This window comes from Larus michahellis, chromosome 23 (genome assembly GCF_964199755.1).
Source record: "Larus michahellis chromosome 23, bLarMic1.1, whole genome shotgun sequence".
NCBI classification, from domain to species: domain Eukaryota; kingdom Metazoa; phylum Chordata; class Aves; order Charadriiformes; family Laridae; genus Larus; species Larus michahellis.
This window is the reverse complement of record NC_133918.1, coordinates 3,505,847-3,527,637: the sequence shown is the minus strand read 5'-3', so window position 1 is coordinate 3,527,637 and position 21,791 is coordinate 3,505,847. Positions and strand designations below refer to the sequence as shown.

General features: G+C 52.4%; 1 protein-coding gene across 9 annotated transcripts; it reads left to right on the top strand.

Moving 5' to 3' along the window:
* The first annotated feature begins 1,509 nt into the window (after positions 1 to 1,509).
* MIER2 (MIER family member 2) lies at positions 1,510 to 20,398 on the top strand. Of its 9 annotated transcripts, XM_074565790.1 has the most exons (14): positions 1,825 to 4,593; positions 5,077 to 5,205; positions 5,835 to 5,922; positions 6,481 to 6,632; positions 7,402 to 7,527; positions 9,837 to 9,960; positions 10,583 to 10,692; positions 11,355 to 11,424; positions 12,494 to 12,645; positions 13,451 to 13,532; positions 13,630 to 13,724; positions 14,524 to 14,651; positions 15,687 to 15,823; positions 17,177 to 20,398. In XM_074565790.1, exons 4-14 carry the CDS (start codon positions 6,489 to 6,491, stop codon positions 17,650 to 17,652), a joined length of 1,644 nt encoding a protein of 547 aa, XP_074421891.1. In that variant the 5' UTR covers positions 1,825 to 4,593; positions 5,077 to 5,205; positions 5,835 to 5,922; positions 6,481 to 6,488; the 3' UTR covers positions 17,653 to 20,398. The 9 variants fall into 9 exon arrangements, with proteins under 9 accessions (XP_074421892.1, XP_074421889.1, XP_074421887.1 ...); XM_074565788.1 differs by lacking the exons at positions 1,825 to 4,593; positions 5,077 to 5,205 and adding an exon at positions 1,527 to 1,550 and having other exon boundaries at positions 14,524 to 14,627; XM_074565786.1 differs by lacking the exons at positions 1,825 to 4,593; positions 5,077 to 5,205 and adding an exon at positions 1,527 to 1,550.
* Positions 20,399 to 21,791: the final 1,393 nt, after the last annotated feature.

Genomic DNA, 21,791 nt, shown 5'->3' with positions numbered 1-21,791 from the left:
CAGCAGGGCGAGGGAGGGGATTCTGCTGCTCTGCTCTGCCCTGGGGAGATGTCCCTGCAGTGCTGCCTCCAACTCTGGGGCCACCAACAGCAGAAGGACACGGAACTGTTGGAGCGGGGCCAGAGGAGGCACCGGAGATTCTGGGAGGGCTGGAGCCCCTCTGCTGTGAGGACAGGCCGAGAGAGTTGGGAGGGTTCAGCCTGAAGAAGAGAAGGCTCCGGGGAGACCTTCCAGCCCCTGCCAGTCCCTAAAGGGGCTCCAGGAAAGCTGGGGAGGGACTCTGGAGCAGGGAGGGGAGCCATGGGATGAGGGGTAACGGTTTTAAACTGAAAGAGGGGAGATTGAGATTAGATATTGGGAAGAAATTGTTTGCTGTGAGGGTGGTGAGCCCCTGGCCCAGGTTGCCCAGAGAAGCTGTGGCTGCCCCATCCCTGGAGGGGTTCAAGGCCAGGTTGGCCGGGGCTTGGAGCAACCTGGGCTGGTGGGAGGTGTCCCTGCCCAGGGCAGGGGGGTTGGACTAGACAGCCTTTAAAAGTCCCTCCCAACCCAAACTATTCTATGATTGATCAAATGGCAAGATCTGGTGCCGAATGCAGCTGCGTGTCCTGCCAATCGCATTGGCAGGTCGTTAATGGTCCCTTTGACGAAAGCACTGGCTGCCGCTGTGGGTCCCTGAGGGACAGAAGGGTCCTCTGGCAGGGCACTTGTCCTGGTTTCAATTGGTACAGAGTGAATTTTCTTCCTAGTAGCTGCTGTGTTTTCGATTTACTATGAGAATAATGTTGACAACACATATTGTTTTAGTCGTTGCTAAGTAATGCTTATATTAAGTCAAGGACTTCTCCAGCTTCCCACAGAAGCTGAGGGGGAGCACAGACAGGACAAGCCAGCCAAAGAGATATTCCAATATTCCACGCCAGTGTATAAATCGGGATTGGCTGGGCGGTAGCGATCCGTGATCGCTGCTCGGGACAGGCTGGGCGACCCATCATCGGGTGGTGAGCGACGGCATCGACATCGCTTTATTTTGTATAATTTCACCATTATTTTTTTCACTTATCTCATGTGACTGTCCCATTAATCTCTCTTTATCTCAACCCACGAGGCTATTTTTCCTCCTCTTTTTTCTCCCTACTCTACTTGGCGGGGGGGGGGGGGATGTTGCGTGGTCCTTGTCGCCGGCTGGAACTCTTCGGCCTTGCCTCCTTCCGGGCGGGATGGCTGACAACCTTCCCTGACCGCTCCCACTCCGATCCCCTTCCGCCGCCGCGTGACATCCGGTGACTTTTTATCAACAAGTTGCTTTATCGACAAGATTCGGGACGCGGGAAAAGCCCTCGGGGGCGCCGGTGCCGGCGGGGCCCGGGACGGAGGCCCAGCCTCCGCCCCGGGCCCCGCCGCCACCGGCGCCCCCTGACCCCCGACCCCGCCCTCGCGGCTCCTCAGCCAATGAGCGGCCGTCGCCGCATCCGGGGCTTCCACACCACCACCCCCCACCCCCCCCCCCACCCGAACCTCCCGCCCGCCGCTCGCGCTCGGCCATGGCGGAGGTGAGTGAGCCGCTGCCGGGCCTGGGGCCTCCCTCAGCCGGGCCGGGGCAGCGGGACCTCCCCCTACTTCCTCCTCCGAGCCCCGGCATCCCGCGGGGCGGATGGCGCGGGGGGCTCCGGGGCTGAGGGAGCGCGGCGGGGGGCGGGCAGGGGAAGGGCCCGGCGGGAGGCAGCGGCTGAGCCCGGGGAGCGGCGCCGGCTCTGCCCACCCGCCAGCGCCGAGGAAGCAACAGCGGGGCTGCCCGAGGCCGGTCCTCCGGGAGAAGGGTCCCGGGGGGCGCTTAAAGGGGTTTTGGGCCGGGGGACGCGCCGGAGCGGCTGGGGGGCAGCGCGGCCGCGGTGCCTGGGCCCGTGGCCCGGTGAGGGATGGTTCCACCGCCGGGCAGCGAGGGTCCATAAGGCTGGCGGAAAGGGGCAGGGAGCAAAGCGGGAGCCCCCGAGGCTTCGGCACAGCAGGGTCCGACAGCATCTGGGGAGCCGGGGTCGGAGGGGTGCGGAGCTGCTGGAAAGGGGCTCGCAAAGGCTGGAGGTGAGCAACAGGGCCTGAGCAGTGGGAGAACAGGGAGGTGGGGAGAGAGGGAATGGCAGAGGTCTGGGGAAGGCGGCAGGAATAGTTAGGCTGGGTGTCTGGGACCAGGAGAACCACCTCACTGAGGGAGCGGGCAGGTGAGGGGGGCTTGTGCTCTGGTGCCCGGTGGAACACCCCTGCTGCCTCTCCCATTGCGACGCCATGTTTGGCTTGGTGCGTTGTGCCAAAACATTACTGCCGCCGCTCCACCAGACTTATGGTTGGTGATGCCATTACCTGTCCGGTCTTGACACGTCCTTGAAATATCCCCATCCTGTCGTAATGGTTTTCATGGCACATCCGCCTTCATTTCCATCACAAGATCCTTGTGGTGACCACGACGTGGGAAAAGGACGCTGGGAAGACATCGAGGTAGCTGGCTGCCCTGTCACAGGATCTCAGAACACCACTAGCTGAGACAGCTTCTGTTCGACGGCAGGGCTTCGCTTTCAGGGTATTTCAGCGTTTTGCGTGAGGAAGGTGCATCTGGCCTGCCTGCCATCCCATCTAGAATGGCTTGGTCTTGGCTGCACTGATTGTCCCCAGCAGTGCAGGAGATTACCCATGTGTCTTGTCCTCTGTTCATTTTTTGCTCTTTCAGGTCCATAGCTTGCAGGATGAATCCGTTTCCATCCATACCACTTCCCTCTGGCTACAGCTGGGGTTTGTAGAAAATGGACCCATGTCAAGTAGTATGTACAAGGCAAAGGAACAAGGAACGCTTCTCTCACTGAGTCTGAAATACATGTTAAACTAGCTCAGGAAACCACGTTAGTTGTTAAAGCAGTAACACTGGAAAGGGAAACCTTCCCTCTTTTTCCTCACTTTCTTGCAAGTGCAGGTTTCAGCCTGAAGGGTTTTCTCTGGACAAGCAATCTGCCTTGCACTGGAAAACAGCTTTTTCAGTGCAAAAAGCTCAGGCCCTTCCTGTGCCTGTGTTTTCTAAAACATGGCCGTTGCTTTGTTCCATGTGCTCAAAAACTTGAGGCCAGAATTAAGGAGGGAGTCCTGGAGTTATCCAGAAATACAAACATGGGAGTGAGTAATTAGTCAACCTCCGTGTAACTCTTGAGAGGAAAATTATTCTCATGCCTGAGAAGCAGAGACTAGTGGAAGGAAAGCAGCTGCTGGGAAACGTAAAGAGCGATTAAAGGAATTTAATCTCCCTTTGGTTTTTCCCTGCGGTTAAACGGTCCATGGATGTAGGAGCCATTTTCCAGCATCGTGCTGCACTGCCAGAATAAATGGAGTTCATCACTGTGACCTTTCATGGTGATCAAAACTGTCACCAGCCATAGGAGCATCTACACCTTGGCCAAGAACCGTTCTTGATCTTGGAGATGCCTGGTAGTGCCTCGCTGTTGCTGCGTCTTTCTGACAGGTGTAATGATGTTGCTTTTTCTGCCTTCTCGGTGACGGTTGGATTTGAAGTGTCGGACTGCAGCCACCTCACCTTCAAACGGAATAACTCCACATCACGTGGCGTCGGCAATCAGTGTAATCAGGAATATTCTGTCATCATTTACATATTTAAGCCAGACTCGCCTTTCTTCCCTACTCATTTGACTTTGACTCTTGTTTCCATGGTCTTCTGGATTTGTAAATAATCTGAGGGATCTTTCAGTTTCACGCGTGTTTAAATTTGGGTGTGGAATGGGCTGTTTGCTTTGTCTGTCACTTGTCTCTTCTTTTCTCAGTCCAAACACGGCAATACTAGTTATTTTATGGTGACTCCAGCTCACGGCAGTTCCCACTTGCTCTAATGCTACCTTATTGCTTTGGGGAAATAAACTCGTGATTAGTTACTGAGTTGTCATCCTGTCATACTGACTATTACTCTTCATTTCAGCACCTGGTCATTAATGTAAGATCTCTCCATTCCTGAAGTATTCTTGGCATCTTTTCAAGCCATCCCATCCACTGCTAACAGTTTCAGTCTTTGTTTTCATAATCCTTTGCGTGCAGCTCCTTATTGATCCCCATGCGAAGGAGGCGCAATCAATATACAGATTATTGTCTCAGGAGGGAGAGTTCTGCAGATCGCTCAAGACTGCAGGGAGTAAGTGTAGACCTCACCCTTCTCCTTTTTGTGAAACCGGAGTTGTTTGCTTGGAAGGATTTATCCCAGCAGGTTTTGTACTAGGTCACATTCCAGCAAGGCGCAACAAAGGGGCATTGACACTTTCCTGAGTTACAAAGCTGTTTCCCGGTATGACCATCCTCCAAATGGAGGCTGTCCGAACCCTTTCTGTCCCCTTCTCCTTTCATTATCCCATAAACTCCTCCCTTTTCTTTTAGTGCACACAGTCACTGGGCTCTGCTTGCAGCCAGACAAAGTGGTTTCCAGTGGGGTTATCTTGCTGCTAATAATCAGATGCTGAGGGATGGTGAGCTGCAGCGCAGTGTGCGCTCCAGTTGACTGAAGGCATCCTCTTTTCACCAGTTCTCGTAGAGGAAGGAACAAGAATTCCACAGGTGTTTCACAGATTCTTTCCCTTCCTCCCTCTCCGTCCTTTTCTCATATGACAATATCTTCTGCTGCCTTCCAGGCCAACCGTTATCTTAGTGGTAATTATACCGGCAAAATAGCTGCCTCTCTAGTTGCTATGGAATTTGCAATATATGTGTTGATACCTGAAGACACTAACTTGGGACCCAAAGTCTGGGGTGGCTGTTTTGGTGTATGCTTTGCTCTGGTGTTAGAGGATGAATTTCGATGTGAAGCTGCACTGTGTTTCCTTAAATAAGTCTTAGGAACCTCGTACTGAAGCATTGTAGTGCCCTGGCTCCCACTGAGTAAGTGAGGAGCAATGGTGCACGGCTGAGATTATTAACGGCTGAGGGTCATAAAGAGATGTCATTGGTGACTGGGGGACTGACACTGTGATTTTCTTCTGCAGTCGGATGCTCTCAGTCACCCAAAGGCATCGGTTAATTACCTGCTTGCTCCCTACCTAGGCTGAACTTGATGAGCAGCATTTCCATGCACAGCAGCCCAAGGAGCAGCAGATGTTCTGGGTTGTTTTCCAGGCCTCAGCCCATTCTGCTGCCTGAACTTCTGACCGAGCACTGAATGCCAGAAAGCAGGTGCCTCTTCTTGGTGTCTACCTGTCTCACCCTTTTTCCCACCTCGCCTGTGCCGCTCGCAGTCCTACCAGACTCCTTCGCTGCCTGCTCAGCTCTAGATTTCTTTGCTCACCCCTCTGAGCCTTCTGGATGCGGTGAGGCGGTGGGGAGAAGCCAGCGGCTTGCGGCCGGCTGCTTCCCATTGCCTCTCCAAAGAGTGGGTCAGTCCATAAAGATGCTGTGTTCAAACAAGTGTGATGTGTTGAATTTAGAATCATGGCTTAGGGTCAAAATCCTTCTTTTATGTGAAATTGTAAGCCGTAAGGATCTGAGGTCTTAAAGTGGTGAGAGGATAAATAATTAGTGGAGTGCTGAAGAGAAAAAAGATAAAATGGAAACACCGCCATATGCAGTTAGAGACTGAGGGGAAGGTGATGAATCTGGAGGAGAGGAGGCCTGGAAGAGCTGCTAAATACACTTGACTGGAGCTCTTTTTGCGCAGCACAGTTTCTAATGTTCCCCTGTGTGGGTTTTGTTACCTTTTGCTCTGAAATTAAATTAATTGCATTTGCTGGTGGGGTTAAGTGGCTGGAGGCGTGTTACGTCTTTAAGTAGAGATGTCTCAGCCATATTTTTCTCTTTTCTTGAAGGCCTCGGTTGGCCGGCAGAGTCCGAGGGTGGTGCCATACCCAGCCCACAGTCTATGTCCTGGAGAGCCTGGCCTTCAGAGTGCAGCAGGTAGCCACAGTTTAAGTATGCTTCTGTTTGTTGGTCTGGTTTCCAGAGGAAACAAGGCTCCTGTGATCAGCCTGTCTGTTCCCTTCTCCTTCCAATGTCTTCCGAACCTGTTGGTTGATTCCCATGCCATGTGACCGAGGAGGAAAGTCTTAAAGATGCCAAAGCTCCTACAAGTGTCCATTTGCCCGTTCTTGCAATAAGAGGTAATTATCCTAAAAATGCCTCGGGCGAAGGAAAGGCTGCAGTGTGCGTTCACATGTTATGACATTAGCGAACCCAGTCAGGAGACACACATAAATACTCAGAAAACCTTCAGATTCAGCTTTCAGTCAGTTGTGGGACTTGAACGTGCAGAGAACCGGGCTTTGCAATTCAGCGTTCACAGAGTGACTTCTTTCAGTTGTGTTCCCCAGCCCCTCTCCTTCCTTTCTGCCGAATCTCGTCCTCTGGCTTCCCATGGCTGCACGCACACAAGATGGGGGGCGTCCCGAGCTTTCTTGCGTCTGAAGATTTGGTCCGGGGTGGTGCTAGTATCCCAACTTCTTGTCATCCCTGCAGTTGTGTCAATGGGCTCAGCTGATCATCGACTGAACCTGGCAGAGATCCTTTCACAGAATTATGGTGTACGGGAAGAAAGGGAAGAAGAAGATGATACTCAGGAGAAGCAGAAATCTTTAGAAGAGCTGGAGAAGAGTATCAGTGCCTCTCAGGTAAAGGCGGCAAGGGAGGGGAAGGGAAATTAAGTGCTGGATTTTCTTGTTTGCTTCGACAGTACTGATACCGAAAATCTTTGTGAGAAACTCTGACTTGCTTGCTCAGCTGCAGTGCACTGTGTTTAGGTCCACCCATCAACGAGCCTTAATGTTTGGATTTGGATAGGAAGGAATTGGTTGACAGCAGGTAACAGCAGTAAATTTTGGAGTCCTCCTCTGCAGAGTAGCCACTCTGACGAGGTGGTCTTTGCTCGCCTTGCTAAAGAGCCATCACCGGCTTGGGTGCGTGTCCGTTTTGCAGCGGAGGAACCACAAAGACGAGGTGATGCCCTCCTGTGGGTGGTCCCACGGAGGCCTCGGTGGAACACAAAGCGTGTTCTTGGGGACAGAGACTTCTCTTCTGGTCAGGCACGAGACTAATATAGGGATTTGCCCCTTCCCTGCCTTGGTATAAATACAGTTCTGCTTTCTGGCATCTGTTCACCAGCAAGAAATCTAGTATAAAAAAGTACATTTTGCAAATGCCCTCAACTGTACTGCTTTGGGGTGAAAGTTCCTGGCTTCTCCATACCTTTGAGAAGAACAGGTTATGGGGAGTCCCGACAGACTGTGCCTCCTTCATTACACAGCATTACCTGAGGCAGTTCAGAACCCCCAGAAGAGCAGAGCTGCCTTGACTGCCTCTGCGTGTCTCTGTTCACTACAGCTGGTGTTGTACTCGGTGATTGTTCCATTCCTGATGAAGCTTTGTCCTCCTCTCGCTCAGAACAGTGAAATGCCATTTGAGGAGCTGCTTGCACTTTACGGCTATGAGGCATCTGATCCCATCTCGGAGCAGGACAGTGAGAGCAATGACATTACTCCAAACCTCCCAGATATGACTCTGGATAAGGTAAGAGCCACTGCGTGTTCGGGTGTATGCCGTTAGCCTGTGCTGTGGGTTACTGTACTGTCTTGGAGCTTGAGACGTCTCGTTGTCCTGGTTTGAGGTAAAACAGAACCAGTTTTCTCATTTGTAATTTTACTTTTTAGCTGGGCCTCTTCTAACTGACTAACGTCTGAAATTAACAGCGTATGGTTCAGAAACTGTTCACTCGCAGAGGGGTAAGACCTGATTATACCAAGGAACGGTGCGCACAGAGGCTCTTGCTTATACTTATTGCTATACCAACCAAGGGCAGCGAACTTCGCCGTTTGCCCCGTTAGAGGGTCGGAAGCGGAGAAGCGCAGAGGGATTCCACCTGCAGGGAGGAGCAGACGGGACAGGCGACCCAAAACCGACCATCAGGGTATTCCATCCCATCTGCATCGCGCTCGGTGTAAAAGCCGAGGGATCAAAGGGGCAAGGCCGCTCTGGCTCGTTTTTCCTTCGATGGCCGACGTCTGAGGAGGACCCTGTCTGTTCACCTGCCTTTGATCCCGATCCCAGCATTCCTGACTCTAGTTGCGGAATTCAGCTCCCGTCCGTCGCTGACTCCAGTCTGGGGCTTTCCCTGCGTCTGCTGGCGACACGATCGTCATCCTGGGAGCTGGATACGGTTTTGTATATATTGTACACTTTTTTTTATTAGTAGTCTATTATTATTTACTATTTCCTTACTTATTATTATTTTCGTTAAAGTAGTTTAGTTCTTTTTCTACACTCCTAGATCTCCTTATCTCTTCCTCTCCTCTCTGAGGAGAGAGGGGGGGGAGGACGACCATCTGTCGTTCTGATTGGCCAATCCGGCCAAAACCACGACAGATTTATTGGTGCCCAATGTGGGGCTTGAACCCACGACCCTGAGATTAAGAGTCTCATGCTCTGATAATAAATCTGTCGTGGTTTTGGCCGGATTGGCCAATCAGAACGACAGATGGTCGTCCTTCCCCCCCCCCCCCCCCAACCCCAGAGAGGAGAGGAAGAGATAAGGAGATCTAGGAGTGTAGAAAAAGAACTAAACTACTTTAACGAAAATAATAATAAGTAAGGAAATAGTAAATAATAATAGACTACTAATAAAAAAAAGTGTACAATATATACAAAACCGTATCCAGCTCCCAGGATGACGATCGCGTCGCCAGCAGACGCAGGGAAAGTCCCAGACTGGAGTCAGCGACGGACGGGAGCTGAATTCCGCAACTAGAGTCAGGAATGCTGGGATCGGGATCAAAGGCAGGTGAACAGACAGGGTCCTCCTCAGACGTCGGCCATCGAAGGAAAAACGAGCCAGAGCAGCCTTGCCCCTTTGATCCCTCGGCTTTTACACCGAGCGCGATGCAGATGGGATGGAATACCCTGATGGTCGGTTTTGGGTCGCCTGTCCCGTCTGCTCCTCCCTGCAGGTGGAATCCCTCTGCGCTTCTCCGCTTCCGACCCTCTAACGGGGCAAACGGCGAAGTTCGCTGCCCTTGGTTGGTATAGCAATAAGTATAAGCAAGAGCCTCTGTGCGCACCGTTCCTTGGTATAATCAGGTCTTACCCCTCTGCGAGTGAACAGTTTCTGAACCATACGCTGTTAATTTCAGACGTTAGTCAGTTAGAAGAGGCCCAGCTAAAAAGTAAAATTACAAATGAGAAAACTGGTTCTGTTTTACCTCAAACCAGGACACTCGTAGTTCTTTTCAGGTGGGATTTGACCAATGCCAGGGGAAGGGGCCTGCCTAGTTCTGGTGTCCCAGTGAGGAACGCCAGGTGCAGAAATGTGGATGCAAAGAGCTTAGAGGAGACCAGAGAAAGGATAACTGTTTTAAAAAGAACACTGCAAAAACTCTATGGAACTTGGGTTACGAGTCTTTGCATGTAGATGTGGATCTGTGGAGAGTCAGGGGAGGTTTGTATCTTCCCAGGTGAAGCTATGGCTCCTCCTGTTCTAGCCAAAGTCTTTAGAAAGCTTTTTTTTTTTTTTTTTAACTTCCAGGATCTTTGAGATACTTGCTGTGAGTGGAGCTCTGCAGAAGGGGCCACTTGCTCATCTTCTCTCTGGCTTCCATAGGAGCCACTCTCTTGGACCTTGTAGAAATGCTTCTAGGGAAGATAATCTAGGGGTGGTGGGGAGTGTGAGAAGGAATCTGTCTTCGGAGAAGCTATGGGAGGGTGAGGAGAGGTGTGGATGTGGCCGCCTTTGGCCAGAAATGCTTTACTGTAGGCCTCACCTCCCCTCATATACTTTTTTTTTTTTAATTTAAAAATATTTTTCGCTTTCTTGTTGTTGTTAAAAGGAACAAATAGCGAAGGATTTGCTTTCAGGGGAAGAAGAGGAGGAGACGCAGTCTTCAGCTGATGATCTGACTCCATCCGTCACGTCCCACGATGCATCAGACCTATTCCCAAACCAGCCTGGCTGTATGTGTTGCCAATTTCTAAGTAATCGTTTATTGTTGTGCAGGGTAGGGCAAGAATGTTTTTCTTTGTTTTGTCACTTTGTTCCACTTTCCTTTTGGGGGCTGCAAATACACCTGATTGCCAGTGCTGTTACCGAGCATTGGTTAGGATGCGATAGAGTGCACGTGAGCAGCGGGACGAGGAAAGAATGGTCTTTAGCTGCAACTACCTTTTTGCTGCCTGCTGTAATTGCAGGCTGGAAGATCAGTACCTGATCTGACATCCCTGGAAGTGAATAAATTCAGTAGTCCTAGTGGTGTGATATATTGTGGCACTTCCTAAATATTGGGATATATGGGAAGCCAAAGTGTGTGATAGATGCGGCATGAAGTCATGTTACTCCTTCTGCTAGCCTGCAGGATGAAGGAGTCTGAGCTCCCCACGTTGGTCCGCACCACGCATGTGGCAAGCGTACAAATTCATTTATTTAAAAGGAGAAAAATAAAATATGGATAAGCTGTCACTGAGGACCATGCTGAAAGTAACTTTAGGACAGAAAGCGAAGGGAAGGAGAGGGAACATAGAGCAGAAGCAAAAAAACCCCCACGTTTCATAACTACAGATCTTTTTCTTTGCCACAAAGCAAACAACTTCCTTGCTGATGAAGACAAAGAACCCTGTTCATCTCCGTGTGCTTCCTCCATGGCTGAGGATTCAGAGGAGGATTCCATCCCATCCAACGAGTGTAAGAAGGTAAACGATGCGAGCGCATTGGGAAGGGGAGGTGGTGCAATGTGCCTGAGTCTGAGAAAAGCACGACACCAAAGCGCTGTGATATTTCCCCAAGAAATTTTCTTTTTATTTTCTTTTGCTCAACGCCTTGTGTTTTGTGGTAAGGTGGTAGAAATGGGTTACAGGAGTTTTATTTAATAAGACCTTGAATCTGTATCTGAAATTATCTTCTGCTTCAGCTATGGAAGATGCTGGTGTGCCTTGGTAAATTAAAACTGCAGCCTGTAGCCCTATAAAGGTGAAATGCTGTGCGATATTCCCAGCTGGATTTATTCAGAAAAAAAACATCACACAAAAGAGAGGACCAGGCTTCCAAATTTGTGAAGGTTGCGGGAGAGGTTCTGCGTTTCTTTATCTCCAGCCTTAGCTGTTTGCCATATATCTTTAACATTAAAACTATGTAAATGCCTAAGGTCCCCACAGTATCATCTGGCTGGTAGTAACTCTTTTTAGTTACCCTATAAAATAGTCAGGGTTCCCTAGAAGTAATAGTGACAGTGGGGACTATAGATATATAAATCGGCCTCGCGGTGTCATAGTCCCTAAATCATGAATTACACCTCAGTGCCTACGTGGAGCGTTTTCCATTTCAATTTACCCACTTCTCTGTGGTGATATTTCAGGAGATCATGGTTGGACCTCAGTACCAAGCCAGTGTTCCCATCCTCCACTTAAGCAGGCATGGTGAGAAAGGTAAGGCGACCTGCTTTCTGTATCGGGTTTGGGTGTAGGGCTACTGGCCCGGCATCCGACGGGGCCCTGCTTCACCAGTTCTGCTCTAGATCTTGGCACCTCTCAGTGTTGACACCAAAATTTACAGCTTCACCTGAGCTAGCTGTAAACCAGCCCGTTTGAATAGGGCTAGTAATACAGCTACGGGAGATAACGGAGCTCAGTGAAAACTGGGTTGGTGCGACAGCTTTGGAGGAGGGGGCTCAGCTGTAGCCAAACACAAGGAACACCCTTCTGGAGATACTTAATTTCTTTTTCTCTGTCTTCCTTAAGTGGAGTCGGTCCCTTTGTAGAAATAAGTACAGAAGATGCTAATGTTTTTATCTGAATAGAAAAGTCTCAGTATTTCTGATTATTTTTTTTATTGCAGAGTCTTTCTTCTTGCTTTCCTCTGTGCTGTTATTTTACTTAAACCTCTCTCTGCGTCCTTGTGTGCTGTGTTCTCGTGGACTAAGAGCTTTGAAAGCCAAAAGGGACAAGAATCATAGTGATGCAGTGTGCTCCTGCTGGTCTGTGTGGGTGGAGCAGCTCGTGGAGGAGCGTAACAAGCCATCACAGGAGAGGGACAGCCTTGCAGCTGCTTAGGTTTGTGTCTAGGCCAGGGAGAAGGTCTTTAGCCTAGGCCAGGGTTGGAGCTCAAAGCTGCCTTCGCCTCCCACTCCTTTTGTTTACTCTGTGCTGGAAAGGACACCTGAGAACCTAGGGGGTTTTAGTTTCCAGGAGTAATGAATCAAAGCAACAATCTTTTGAGAACATGGTAACAAAAACCTTGTCAACCAGCCCTTCTGAAGAAGTGGAAGCAGCCGAGCCTGTGCTTAGGGCTCTGAAAGAGGTATAAAGAGTATTAAGCTTATCTGCCTCCAAAACTGGGGGGGGAAATGTAGTGCCTTCACAGAGATGGTTTCTTCTCTAGCGCCAGGTTGGAGTACCAAGCAAAGATTTCCTCCCTCCTTCTGTCTCTCCCATGCAGACCATTTCTCAAAAGCAGCAGAATTCTCTGATTAGCTTATTTCAGTGCTTTTTCTGTTAGCCTATGAGAACGAAGATCAGCTGCTTTGGGACCCAAACATACTCCCCGAGAGAGAGGTTGAAGAGTTCCTGTACCGTGCGGTGAAGCGGCGATGGGAGGAGCTGTCTAGCAGCAGCCTGCCCGAAGGAGAGATGGTGAAGGACAACGAACAGGTAAAAGCGGGGGCGTCTTGCAGCCCACAGACGCTCTAATGGCGCTGGTGTAACAGTGCAAGGTTTGCTGCAGAGATCCTGACTGAGAGGCCGAAAGAGAGAGAGAATGAGAATGAAAGAAGAGAATGAGACTTAAAAGAGAATGAGACCGAACTCCTGTGATCCTCTGCTCCCGCTTCCTGGATAAGTGAGGGTGTCCTTCTTGGCTGCAGTCTCAGGAGGCTGTTCCCCTCCAGTTGGGAAGACTGGAAAGGGATAGTGGATGGGACCACAGGCCTGTCTAGCTTAGTACTTTCCTTCCAACACAGTAACGTGTTTGTGGGAAGCAAGTAACAGATGGGGCAAGTAGAGAACGGGTACCGTTTTGACTGTGTTCTCCCAGTATCCCAAACTCTCTGAGCCAGAGCTTGCAGCAGGAACATCCTTTTGGATCTCTCCTCTATAGCATTGTCCTAATTCTTCTTTGAAGCCAGCAGAAGTTCAAACATTTGGCTAAGAAGCTTCAGAGCAGTTGCGTTTCTTCTAAGCCAGCCAGGTTAGGTTCTCACGGTAAGCCTGCGGGAGCACGGAGGCATACCTGTGATCTGCGGAGCCGCTGGCAGAACTGCATCTTTTCAGTCCCATAGTTTGTTATCCAGTGCCTTGAAAAGTGGAATAATCTACGCTGATGGTCAAGCTGGGGTTAACGGCAAAGTGGCTCTTGGGAAAAATTAAGTTTTATGAGGCAAACATGAGTCATGAGCAGGTTTGGTTTGTGGTGTGTTGCTCAGGTACGTGCTGTTGGTAATTTTCTTCTGTTTCCTAGGCTTTGTATGAGCTGGTTAAATGCAATTTCAATGCAGAAGAGGCACTGCGGAGGTTACGGTTCAATGTGAAGGTTATCAGAGGTGAGAACCCCCCTCATATTTTGGGTTTTACCCGAGACACGAAGGCACACGTGACTAGATTCTGTACATCTCCAATTCCTCTTTCTTTCTGCTCTAGATGAGCTTTGCGCCTGGAGTGAGGAAGAATGTAGAAATTTTGAACATGGCTTCAGGGTCCATGGGAAAAACTTTCATCTTATCCAAGCAAACAAGGTAAGGACACTCACCCCTGCATCCCACTAAGGCAGAGGGAAGGAGGCATGTGCGTTTGCACCAGAGGTACGTTTCGAGCCTCGGCTAATGCAGGAAGTTCAGGACTGCTGAGTTCCGACCCCAGGCTTTGTGTTGACTCATGCTAGCAGGTGATGGGCTGTTCACTGCCCTGCTCTGCCTTATTTTCCAGGTGGGAGAAGTCACAAACACCACTGACCTGCATGAGTGATGTCAGTTAATTACTGATTAGCCCTTTCTGGAGTCTCAAAAGTTCTTTCCAAACTCTCAGCCCTTGCAGTACTTCTGTGAATGAGTGAGTTGAGCATGTGGATGTTTTGTAAAGTCCCCTGGGGTCCTCTAGAATGAAAGATGCTGTTGTAGGGAGAGCTGGGCCCCAGGACATACGCTGCTGTGCTGGGAGTTGGCAGAACCAGAGAGTCCAGTTCTACCGCTGATTAATTGTGGGCATGTTGACGCTGGCCGGTGAAAACGGACGCAGGTTTGCTCTCTTGATGTTAAGTGTGCTATTGGAAGCTCAGGAAGGTCCTGCCCGAACGTGCCGTGTGTGAAGCCACACTGGGGTCTGCAAGAACAGTTGTGCACTGTGGGGAGTTCTTCCTCTGGCCGGTTACCACCTCGGAAAGCTCAGTATGTGCTTCTGTTCTGCAGCATAGATGTGTCCATAGCAGTATAAACGACTGTAATGCACTTTGTTTTCCGTGCTGATTAAATGGGAGAATAGTCCTTGCTCCATAAGATCCGTGATGCCTGGCTTTCTGACTAGGATGTTTCTCCTCAGGTCCGCACCCGGTCAGTGGGTGAGTGCGTGGAGTATTACTACATGTGGAAAAAATCAGAGCGCTATGACTACTTCACTCAGCAGACTCGTTTAGGAAGGAAGAAGTACGTCCTCCACCCTGGAGCCACGTGCGTGGAATATTCTCACACTAAAATTAGTAATATTAACCTCCCATTGAAGATTCCTGCTGCAAAGCACCTGCGCTTAAAAGACTGCGCTTTTTCTGCTTTAGGAGGTTTCTTGGGTGGGAGCACGGAGGGATGCAGCGGATATTCTCAGAACATAAACACTGTTAGCGTGGGGAGGGGAGATAAAGCCATTATTTGCTTGGACGTAGACTTCCTTGTGTCAGAAAATACTGTTTTGTTTCAGACAAATGCAGCCAGAAAAATGAAGGCTAGGGTCAGGGATTCAGAGCTGATCTCAGCAAACAATTCAGTGAGGTTTCGGGAAGGAACCATTTTAACTTCAAAAACACACTATTTCTGGTGGCCTGGAACCTGCATTAATTTCTTTCGCTGCTGCCACCCTTTGAGGCAAATTCTTCACTCTGAAATGTATGGTGATGACCGAAAATACTTTTCAAAAAGGTCGAAAGTGAAATATTTTAAAAGGTCAAAGTGAAGTATTTAAGTTAAATCAATTAAAAACATTAGGTGAAGTATTAGATGTATTTTTTTTTTTTTAAATGGTGATGCAAGACAGGAAAATACCTGAAATCTCAAATCCCCCCCCAGGGTGGGAAAATATTTTCTCCTCGCTTGCTCTTTGCCGGCACACTAACACTGTCACAACCCGCTGCAGTCGTCCTACGAAGCTGTTCCCCGGGGAGAGCGTTTGACTGTTTATTTCGTTATGGAAGGGGCTGAGGCTGAGAGAGAGCTGGCGGGGGGGGGCGGGCAGTGCAATTTGTTTTGGAAAGATGCAGAGCCTGGTCTAGTTTATCCTGGGCTAGTCTTAGCCACGCTGAGCTAACTGCCATGGCCTCAGTGCAGAGGCTACGCTGGGCTCTGCAGACCAAGAAGGGTTTGGCCATTCGTTCTAGTGAGGTTTCTACAATCCCGTTGCTCTATTTGTTAACGGCTTTTAATCTGGCACCGTTTTCCCTGCCTGCATCTCTCTGCTTAACAGGTGGTGGCAGTGCTATCTGTCTTTCCCCACAGGGATTACGCTGACAATGACTTGGATGGGGGTGAAGTAGAAAACGCCAGTCGTTCTCGGAGCTCCCCACCGATTCCCTCTGCGACTGGCTGCCTGGATTCTCACTTCGGTCAAGATCAGCTAGCAATAGAGAGCACAGGTAACATCTTTTCTTCTCTCTGCCAGGGGGATGACTCGTCTCCCTCACTCAGCAGCACACACCCTCCTTTGCCTTTCTCCCATTGCCGTTACCCAGCTGCTTCTCCCCGCATCTTGCCAGTGTGCTCACGTTCAGAATCACAGAATGGTCGGGGTTGGCAGGGACCTCTGGAGATCATCTCCTCCAACCCCCGGCCACAGCAGGGTCACCCACAGCAGGTGGCACAGGAACGCGTCCAGGCGGGGTTGGAATGTCTCCAGAGATGGAGACTCCCCCACCTCTCTGGGCAGCCTGTGCCAGGGCTCTGCCACCCTCACAGCAAAGAAGTTCCTCCTCGTCTTGAGATGGAACTTCCCATGGGCAAGTTTGTGCCCGTTACCCCTTGTCCTGTCCCCGGGCACCACTGAGAAGAGCCTGGCCCCATCCTCCTGACACCCCCCCTTTCAGTATTTATCAGCGTTGATAAGGTCTAAAGATCTAAGACTAAAAAGCCCCAAATCCCTCAGCCTTTCTTCATCAGAGAGGTGTTCCAGTGCCCTCAGCATCTTGGCAGCCCTTTGCTGTCCCCTCTCCAGCAGTTCCCTGTCCTTCTGGAACCGGGGAGCCCAGAACTGGACCCAGCGCTCCAGAGGGGGCCTCCCCAGGGCAGAGCAGAGGGGGAGGATGACCTCCCTCCACCTGCTGGCCACTTTGCCCTGGGCAGATTTTGGTGTGAGCAAAGGAGACTTGTCTGCCTCTACGTTGACTTTAAAAGAGTTGTTCCTGCTTGGGGCTTGGAGGGGTGGCCGAAGTCATTTGCAAACCTAAAAGATTCGCACCGGCATTGGGCACCTGAGTCAGGTGCTTCCAATGCCGTAACACGCAGACGCTCCAGACACGGGCAACTCCTCTGGAGGCTGGTGCAAGGCTCCAGCAGTCAGGCCGTACCCGTGAGCCGCTTTCAGAGCGAGCTGGATGTGAGAAGACTCACAGGGAGCCTGAAATGGGTTCCTTCCCTCACCACCCCACCGCAGGCGAGGGTTTTGTGTTGGCACCTCCCGGGGGCTGTCGGCATGAGGGGGTAGGATTTAGGATTTGGCTTATCTTGGAGTTTCTCTGCGAGATTTCCTTCAATTTCCATAGAAACACTGATGGCCTCCCATCTGCTGTCTGCATCTTGCCTTTCTTCGGTACACACTGGCAGGGATCTTGGTTGCTATAATAAAGAAACATTTGTGCCATCAAACAAATACTGTTGTGATGAGGTGGGATTGAACTGGATTCTGGTTTTTTGTACGTCATGGGCTCACTCTGGCTTTCTTCCTCCCTCCCTGTCTGTCCCTCTCCCGCGTGTCCCTCCTTTGCGGTGTGCAGAGCCCCTGAGCGTGGAGAGCACAGCCTGCAGCCTGGGCAGCATGAGTGAGTCGGGGCAGGGCTACGAGTGCAGCACTCCTTCGGAGACGAATTGTTCCTTCGACCCCGCGGAGGAGACGTCCTCAGGCGCCATCTCGGCTCCCTGCACACGGCATACTGTCAACCCCTCGGAGTCGGGGCTCTATGCTTTGCCGCCGTCAGGACCAGGACTAGCGGAGAAGCAGGAGACGTTGCAGAGCTCTGGTGAGACGATAACCATGGACTTCACTCTCCCTGCAGACGTTAACGAGGGTTTGCCTTTAATTGCTGGCCCTGTGGATTTGGACAGAGACCCAGAGGCAGTGGTGGCCCCTGCGCAAGTGTCCTTATCGGTCACAGATTTTGGCCTCATTGGCATCGGAGATGTAAATAGTTTTCTGACTGCTCACCAGGCTTGCCCGGCACCTGTGGCTCGGTCAGAGCCTCTGTCACAGTGAGAGTCTCCAGTCACAAACTTGTCACAGACCCAGCAAGGACTTTGACCTGACTGAGTGAAATCCTGGAACTTCCGCTGTTCCGCAGGGACAGTTTGGAGCTGTTGGTCAGAATCCGTCTTTCCATCCTCCTTGATCCAAGGCTACAGTGAAACTAAAACACCTTTCTGCTCCAGTCTGTTCCGACACAATCACGCAAAGCTGGTGGCTGGCTTTAGTGAGGGGGGGCTCCGTCACCCCCCCGTTTCGTTGACCGCGTGTCACCCCAGGTAATGCCAGGCTGTTCAGAGAGTCCCTGCCCTTGGGACAGGGAAAACGTCCCTTGTCCCCGGCGGGACGGTCTGAGTGCAGAGATGCTTTGAGAGCAGGGATGTGTCGCTGGGACGGAGGAAGCAATCTGGAGGTCCGAGAGCTGAGGAAACCCGCAGGGAGCACAGGTCCACCCAGGCCGCAGGGCGGTTTGCCTGCAGCGAGGGCCATGGCGATGCCAAAGGAAGATGAGGGGTCTCGGCCCTTCCGCCACAGCGAGCGTGTTGCAGTAGAAGTCATCCTCCCTCTTCCCCTCCCAACAGCTATCCTGCGCTCCTGAGCCGTGGCTTGGGACGGGCGCCCACGCCGCTGTTGCCAAACCACGCAGCTCGGCGTGTCTTTGCCCGCTCTCCCGCCAGCTCCAGGTGCCTGGTCCGGCCCTTGGGCGGGAGCGTCAGGCCTCGGGAAGGGATTCTGCGTGGTGCGGTAGCGCTCTGTGCGCTTAAGTCCTTCTCACCGTTCCCTCGCGGTGGCTGGGCCGTGCAGAAGTTGTAAAGGGAGTTTCTAGACCCCACGAAGCGACGTTGGCCCTCACGGCGGCGCGGTGCTGCCGCTTCTCTTACTGCTGGTGGGTGACTGATCCTTGCTGACTGCTGCAGTGCAAGAGGGTAAAATGCAGATTCCCAGCTCGTTCCGACCATTCGTCAGCTGTGGGAGGAGGAGGTTGCTCGGCTCCCAGGCCACCAAGTCTAGGACGCCAGTGCCACCAGCGCGGTCCCAGGCAGGAGAGCGCAGCAGTCCCTGGGCATCCCTGCCCCGTTCTGCGTCACAAAAATAGCTCTCTCTTTTCTGAGAGGAAAGTATGTCTTTACTGCCATTAGCAATGTTTCGAGGAGGTGACAGTGGTGGCCCCGCGTGGCAGCGAGGTGGCCGGCTGCGGTGCAGAGGGCCGCAGTGGCATGTTCATGGGTGTGCTGGAGGCCGGAGCTGCTTCGTTTCCCGGGTGTGTTCCAGGTCTGGGGTTTACCACTGGCCTAAATCCACATTCCCCTTTTTTTCCATGCAGGGAATGCCGTCTGCTGACTTGCTGGGCAAGGCTCTGGTGCAGATGTTCCTTCCTCCAGCCATTTTCTGCTTTTGGGAAGGGGTCTGGGTTGAGGTTTTTGCTTGTTTTGGTAGAAGCCTCGGGGCTGTGATCCTCCAGTTGGTTCGGCTGCCGGTGGATTTGGAAGATGGCTAAAACTATTAGCCTGGATCCTCCTTTTACCCGGCCCTGTGAAGTTGTGCTGAGCCCTGCAGTGGGAGCCCGGAGACGGCACGGGCCAGCTTCACAGGATGGCAGGATCAGACCTCGCCTCTCATCTTCCAAGCCCCAGACCCGTGTTGGTGCCGTAGCAGGGGTTTGCTTTGGTCCCTGGCCAGCTCTGCTGCGAGGTGCTGAGCTCCAGCCACGCGCAGCTGCCTTCACCGGGCAGCGCTTTGTCAACCAGAAGACGCGGTGACCGGAGGTCTCCCCTCCAGCTGCTCTCAGCTGCTGGGAACGGAAAGCAAATACGAGTGCCCGCTCCATAGTGGAACTGCCCAGGCTGTGATTCCCCTTTTCTGGGGGAGAGAGGAAGCTCCTTGGCTGGGAGGAGAAGAGGAGGCAGGGTGAGAGCACGGGCAGCCCTCCCAGGGAGGGCCAGGCCTTGGCATCTCCTCTCCATCAGCCAAGAACATTCTTAGTTTTCCTGAAACCATTATTTTTTTTTTTTTCTCCTTTGGTTTGTTTCAAGCCCTAATGAAAGGAGAGGGGAGGCTGGGGGAGGCAGAAATGCCTCTTATTTATGTTCTTCAGTGTTGTTTACAGATTCGCATGGGGTCTTTCAACATGAGTGCGGCGCTTTTTCCACATAACTTTTAAGGGAGAGGGGTGGAAAGGGCTGGGACAGGGAGGTCACTTGGGGAGGAGGTTTGGTTTTGGTTTTCTGTTGGGGTTTTCTTTTTCCTTCTTACAAAGCACATTCACTTTGAGCCGTTCCCAATGCTGGACTCTTTTTTTTTTTTTTTTTTTTTTTTTTTCCCCCCTCCCCGCCCCAAGCCCTACACTGTGAAGTGATACTGCCTTGAAGACCCCTTGACGTTATTTATTTAATTAAAAACCTAATTTGAAAGCGAGCCGCAAGCCTGTCGTGGTTTTGGAGGCTGAGATGCCGCAGTCCTGGGCTATTGTGATGGCGGAAGCGAGAAAAGGGGTCGGGGTCTGTGCCTTTTCTGTCTGATCCTCTCCCAGCCCGGGTGAGGGCTCGGCGGCTCCGTGGGCAGGGACGGGATGCCCGGCTCGGTGCTGAGGAAGCTGTTGGCTAAAGAGCTGATCTCGGGTCTGTCCTCGGGGAGGTGGTGGGGTCAGGGAGTGACCCTGGGGGATTATGTCCTGCCATCTCGGGTGCCACCGCTGCCTGTCGGAACAGCCCTGTGTCCCGGTGCGGAAGCTGAACTTGACTTGTCTTTAGCGCAGCTGCTTCTGCTTGCTGAGGAGCGTCTTCATCAGTGAAGAGCTCGTGCCTCCAGCCCGCCTTGCCGGAGCCAGGTCTGGTCCCCGTGGCCGGAGCGCCCGTGAGCTGCCCCTGTGGCTGCAGCTCCTGGCCCGGGTGGTCTGGGGCTGGTTCTTGGGGTCCCTCCTTTCTCCATTCATAGAAGGTGTTGGGTCGGAAGGGACCTCTCAAGGCCATCCCGTCCGACCCCCTGCAGCGAGCAGGGACAGCTTGAACTAGATCAGGTCGCTCAGAGCCTCATCCAGCCTGGCCTTGAATGTCTCCAGGGATGGGGCCTCCACCCCCTCTCTGGGCAACCTGGCCCAGTGTCTCACCACACTCAGGGTAAAGAACTTCTTCCTCATGTCTGATCTAAACCTGCCCTGCTCTAGTTTAAACCGTTGCCCCTCATCTTATTGCTACAATTCCTGGCCCTGCCACCTTCCCGTGCCTTGTACCAGGGATGCCATCACAGCCCGGGAGGAGGCCTGGCTTCCTTGGCTGTATTTACCCCCCCGCCGCTGTGTGTGGAGGGGCGGGAGGTGTCCATTGCTCTTACAGGTGCCCCGAGTCCTCTGAAACCCCAGCAGCCTTCGGAGAGCCCGTGGCGGGGGGAGGTGGGGGTCCGTCCATGTCTCACCGGCTTCAGCCAGAAATAACATCCTGGAGGCGAGAGAAGCGGTCCTGCTGCGACTGCGTTGTACGGTTCCACGAGAAGGCTCCTTCCTCACCACAAAGCCCCTCTGTTTTGCCAGAAACCCCTTAAATTCTGTTCCCCAGCTCTTGCCTTATGCCCCAGGGCCTTGGGGTGGCACGGGGTGGGGGGGGTGGGGGGCTTCTGCTTCCCTTGCTCGCAGCTGGAAAATGCCACCTGGAAAACCAGCAGGAAAAGGGGAACCCGCCCCACTGTATGGGAGCTCTCTGCGTTTCTGGCAGCGCAGCCGGTGAGGGCAAGCGCCCACTGGCAGAACACGGTGGGGAGCGGGCAGAGCGTCCCGGACACCGGCCACGCGGCAGGGAAGGGAGCGGGAGCCGCTCTCGGCCGAAACACAGCACCCCCCTGGCTGCTGGGGTCCGCAGGGGGCTGGGGCTCAGCCCTGCAGAAGAGGGCGGCCATCGGCTGCGGCTGTGCGGGGCTCTGGCCATGCAGCCCCCGGCTGCCTCCTGCAGAGGCCGGGTGCGATGGCGGGCACAGCCTGAGGGATGGGAGCGGGTTCCCCGCTTCCTTGGAGGCCCTGAGGAGTGGTGGGAAGGGTGGGTGTGCTCGAAGCCCTCCGGTGGGATCGCTGTCTCTCGTCACATCCTTTGAAATGCCTTTTTCTGGCCCCAAGCGACGTTTCCGCGGGTGTAAGATCAGCAGGACCAACCCCCCCACCGAAG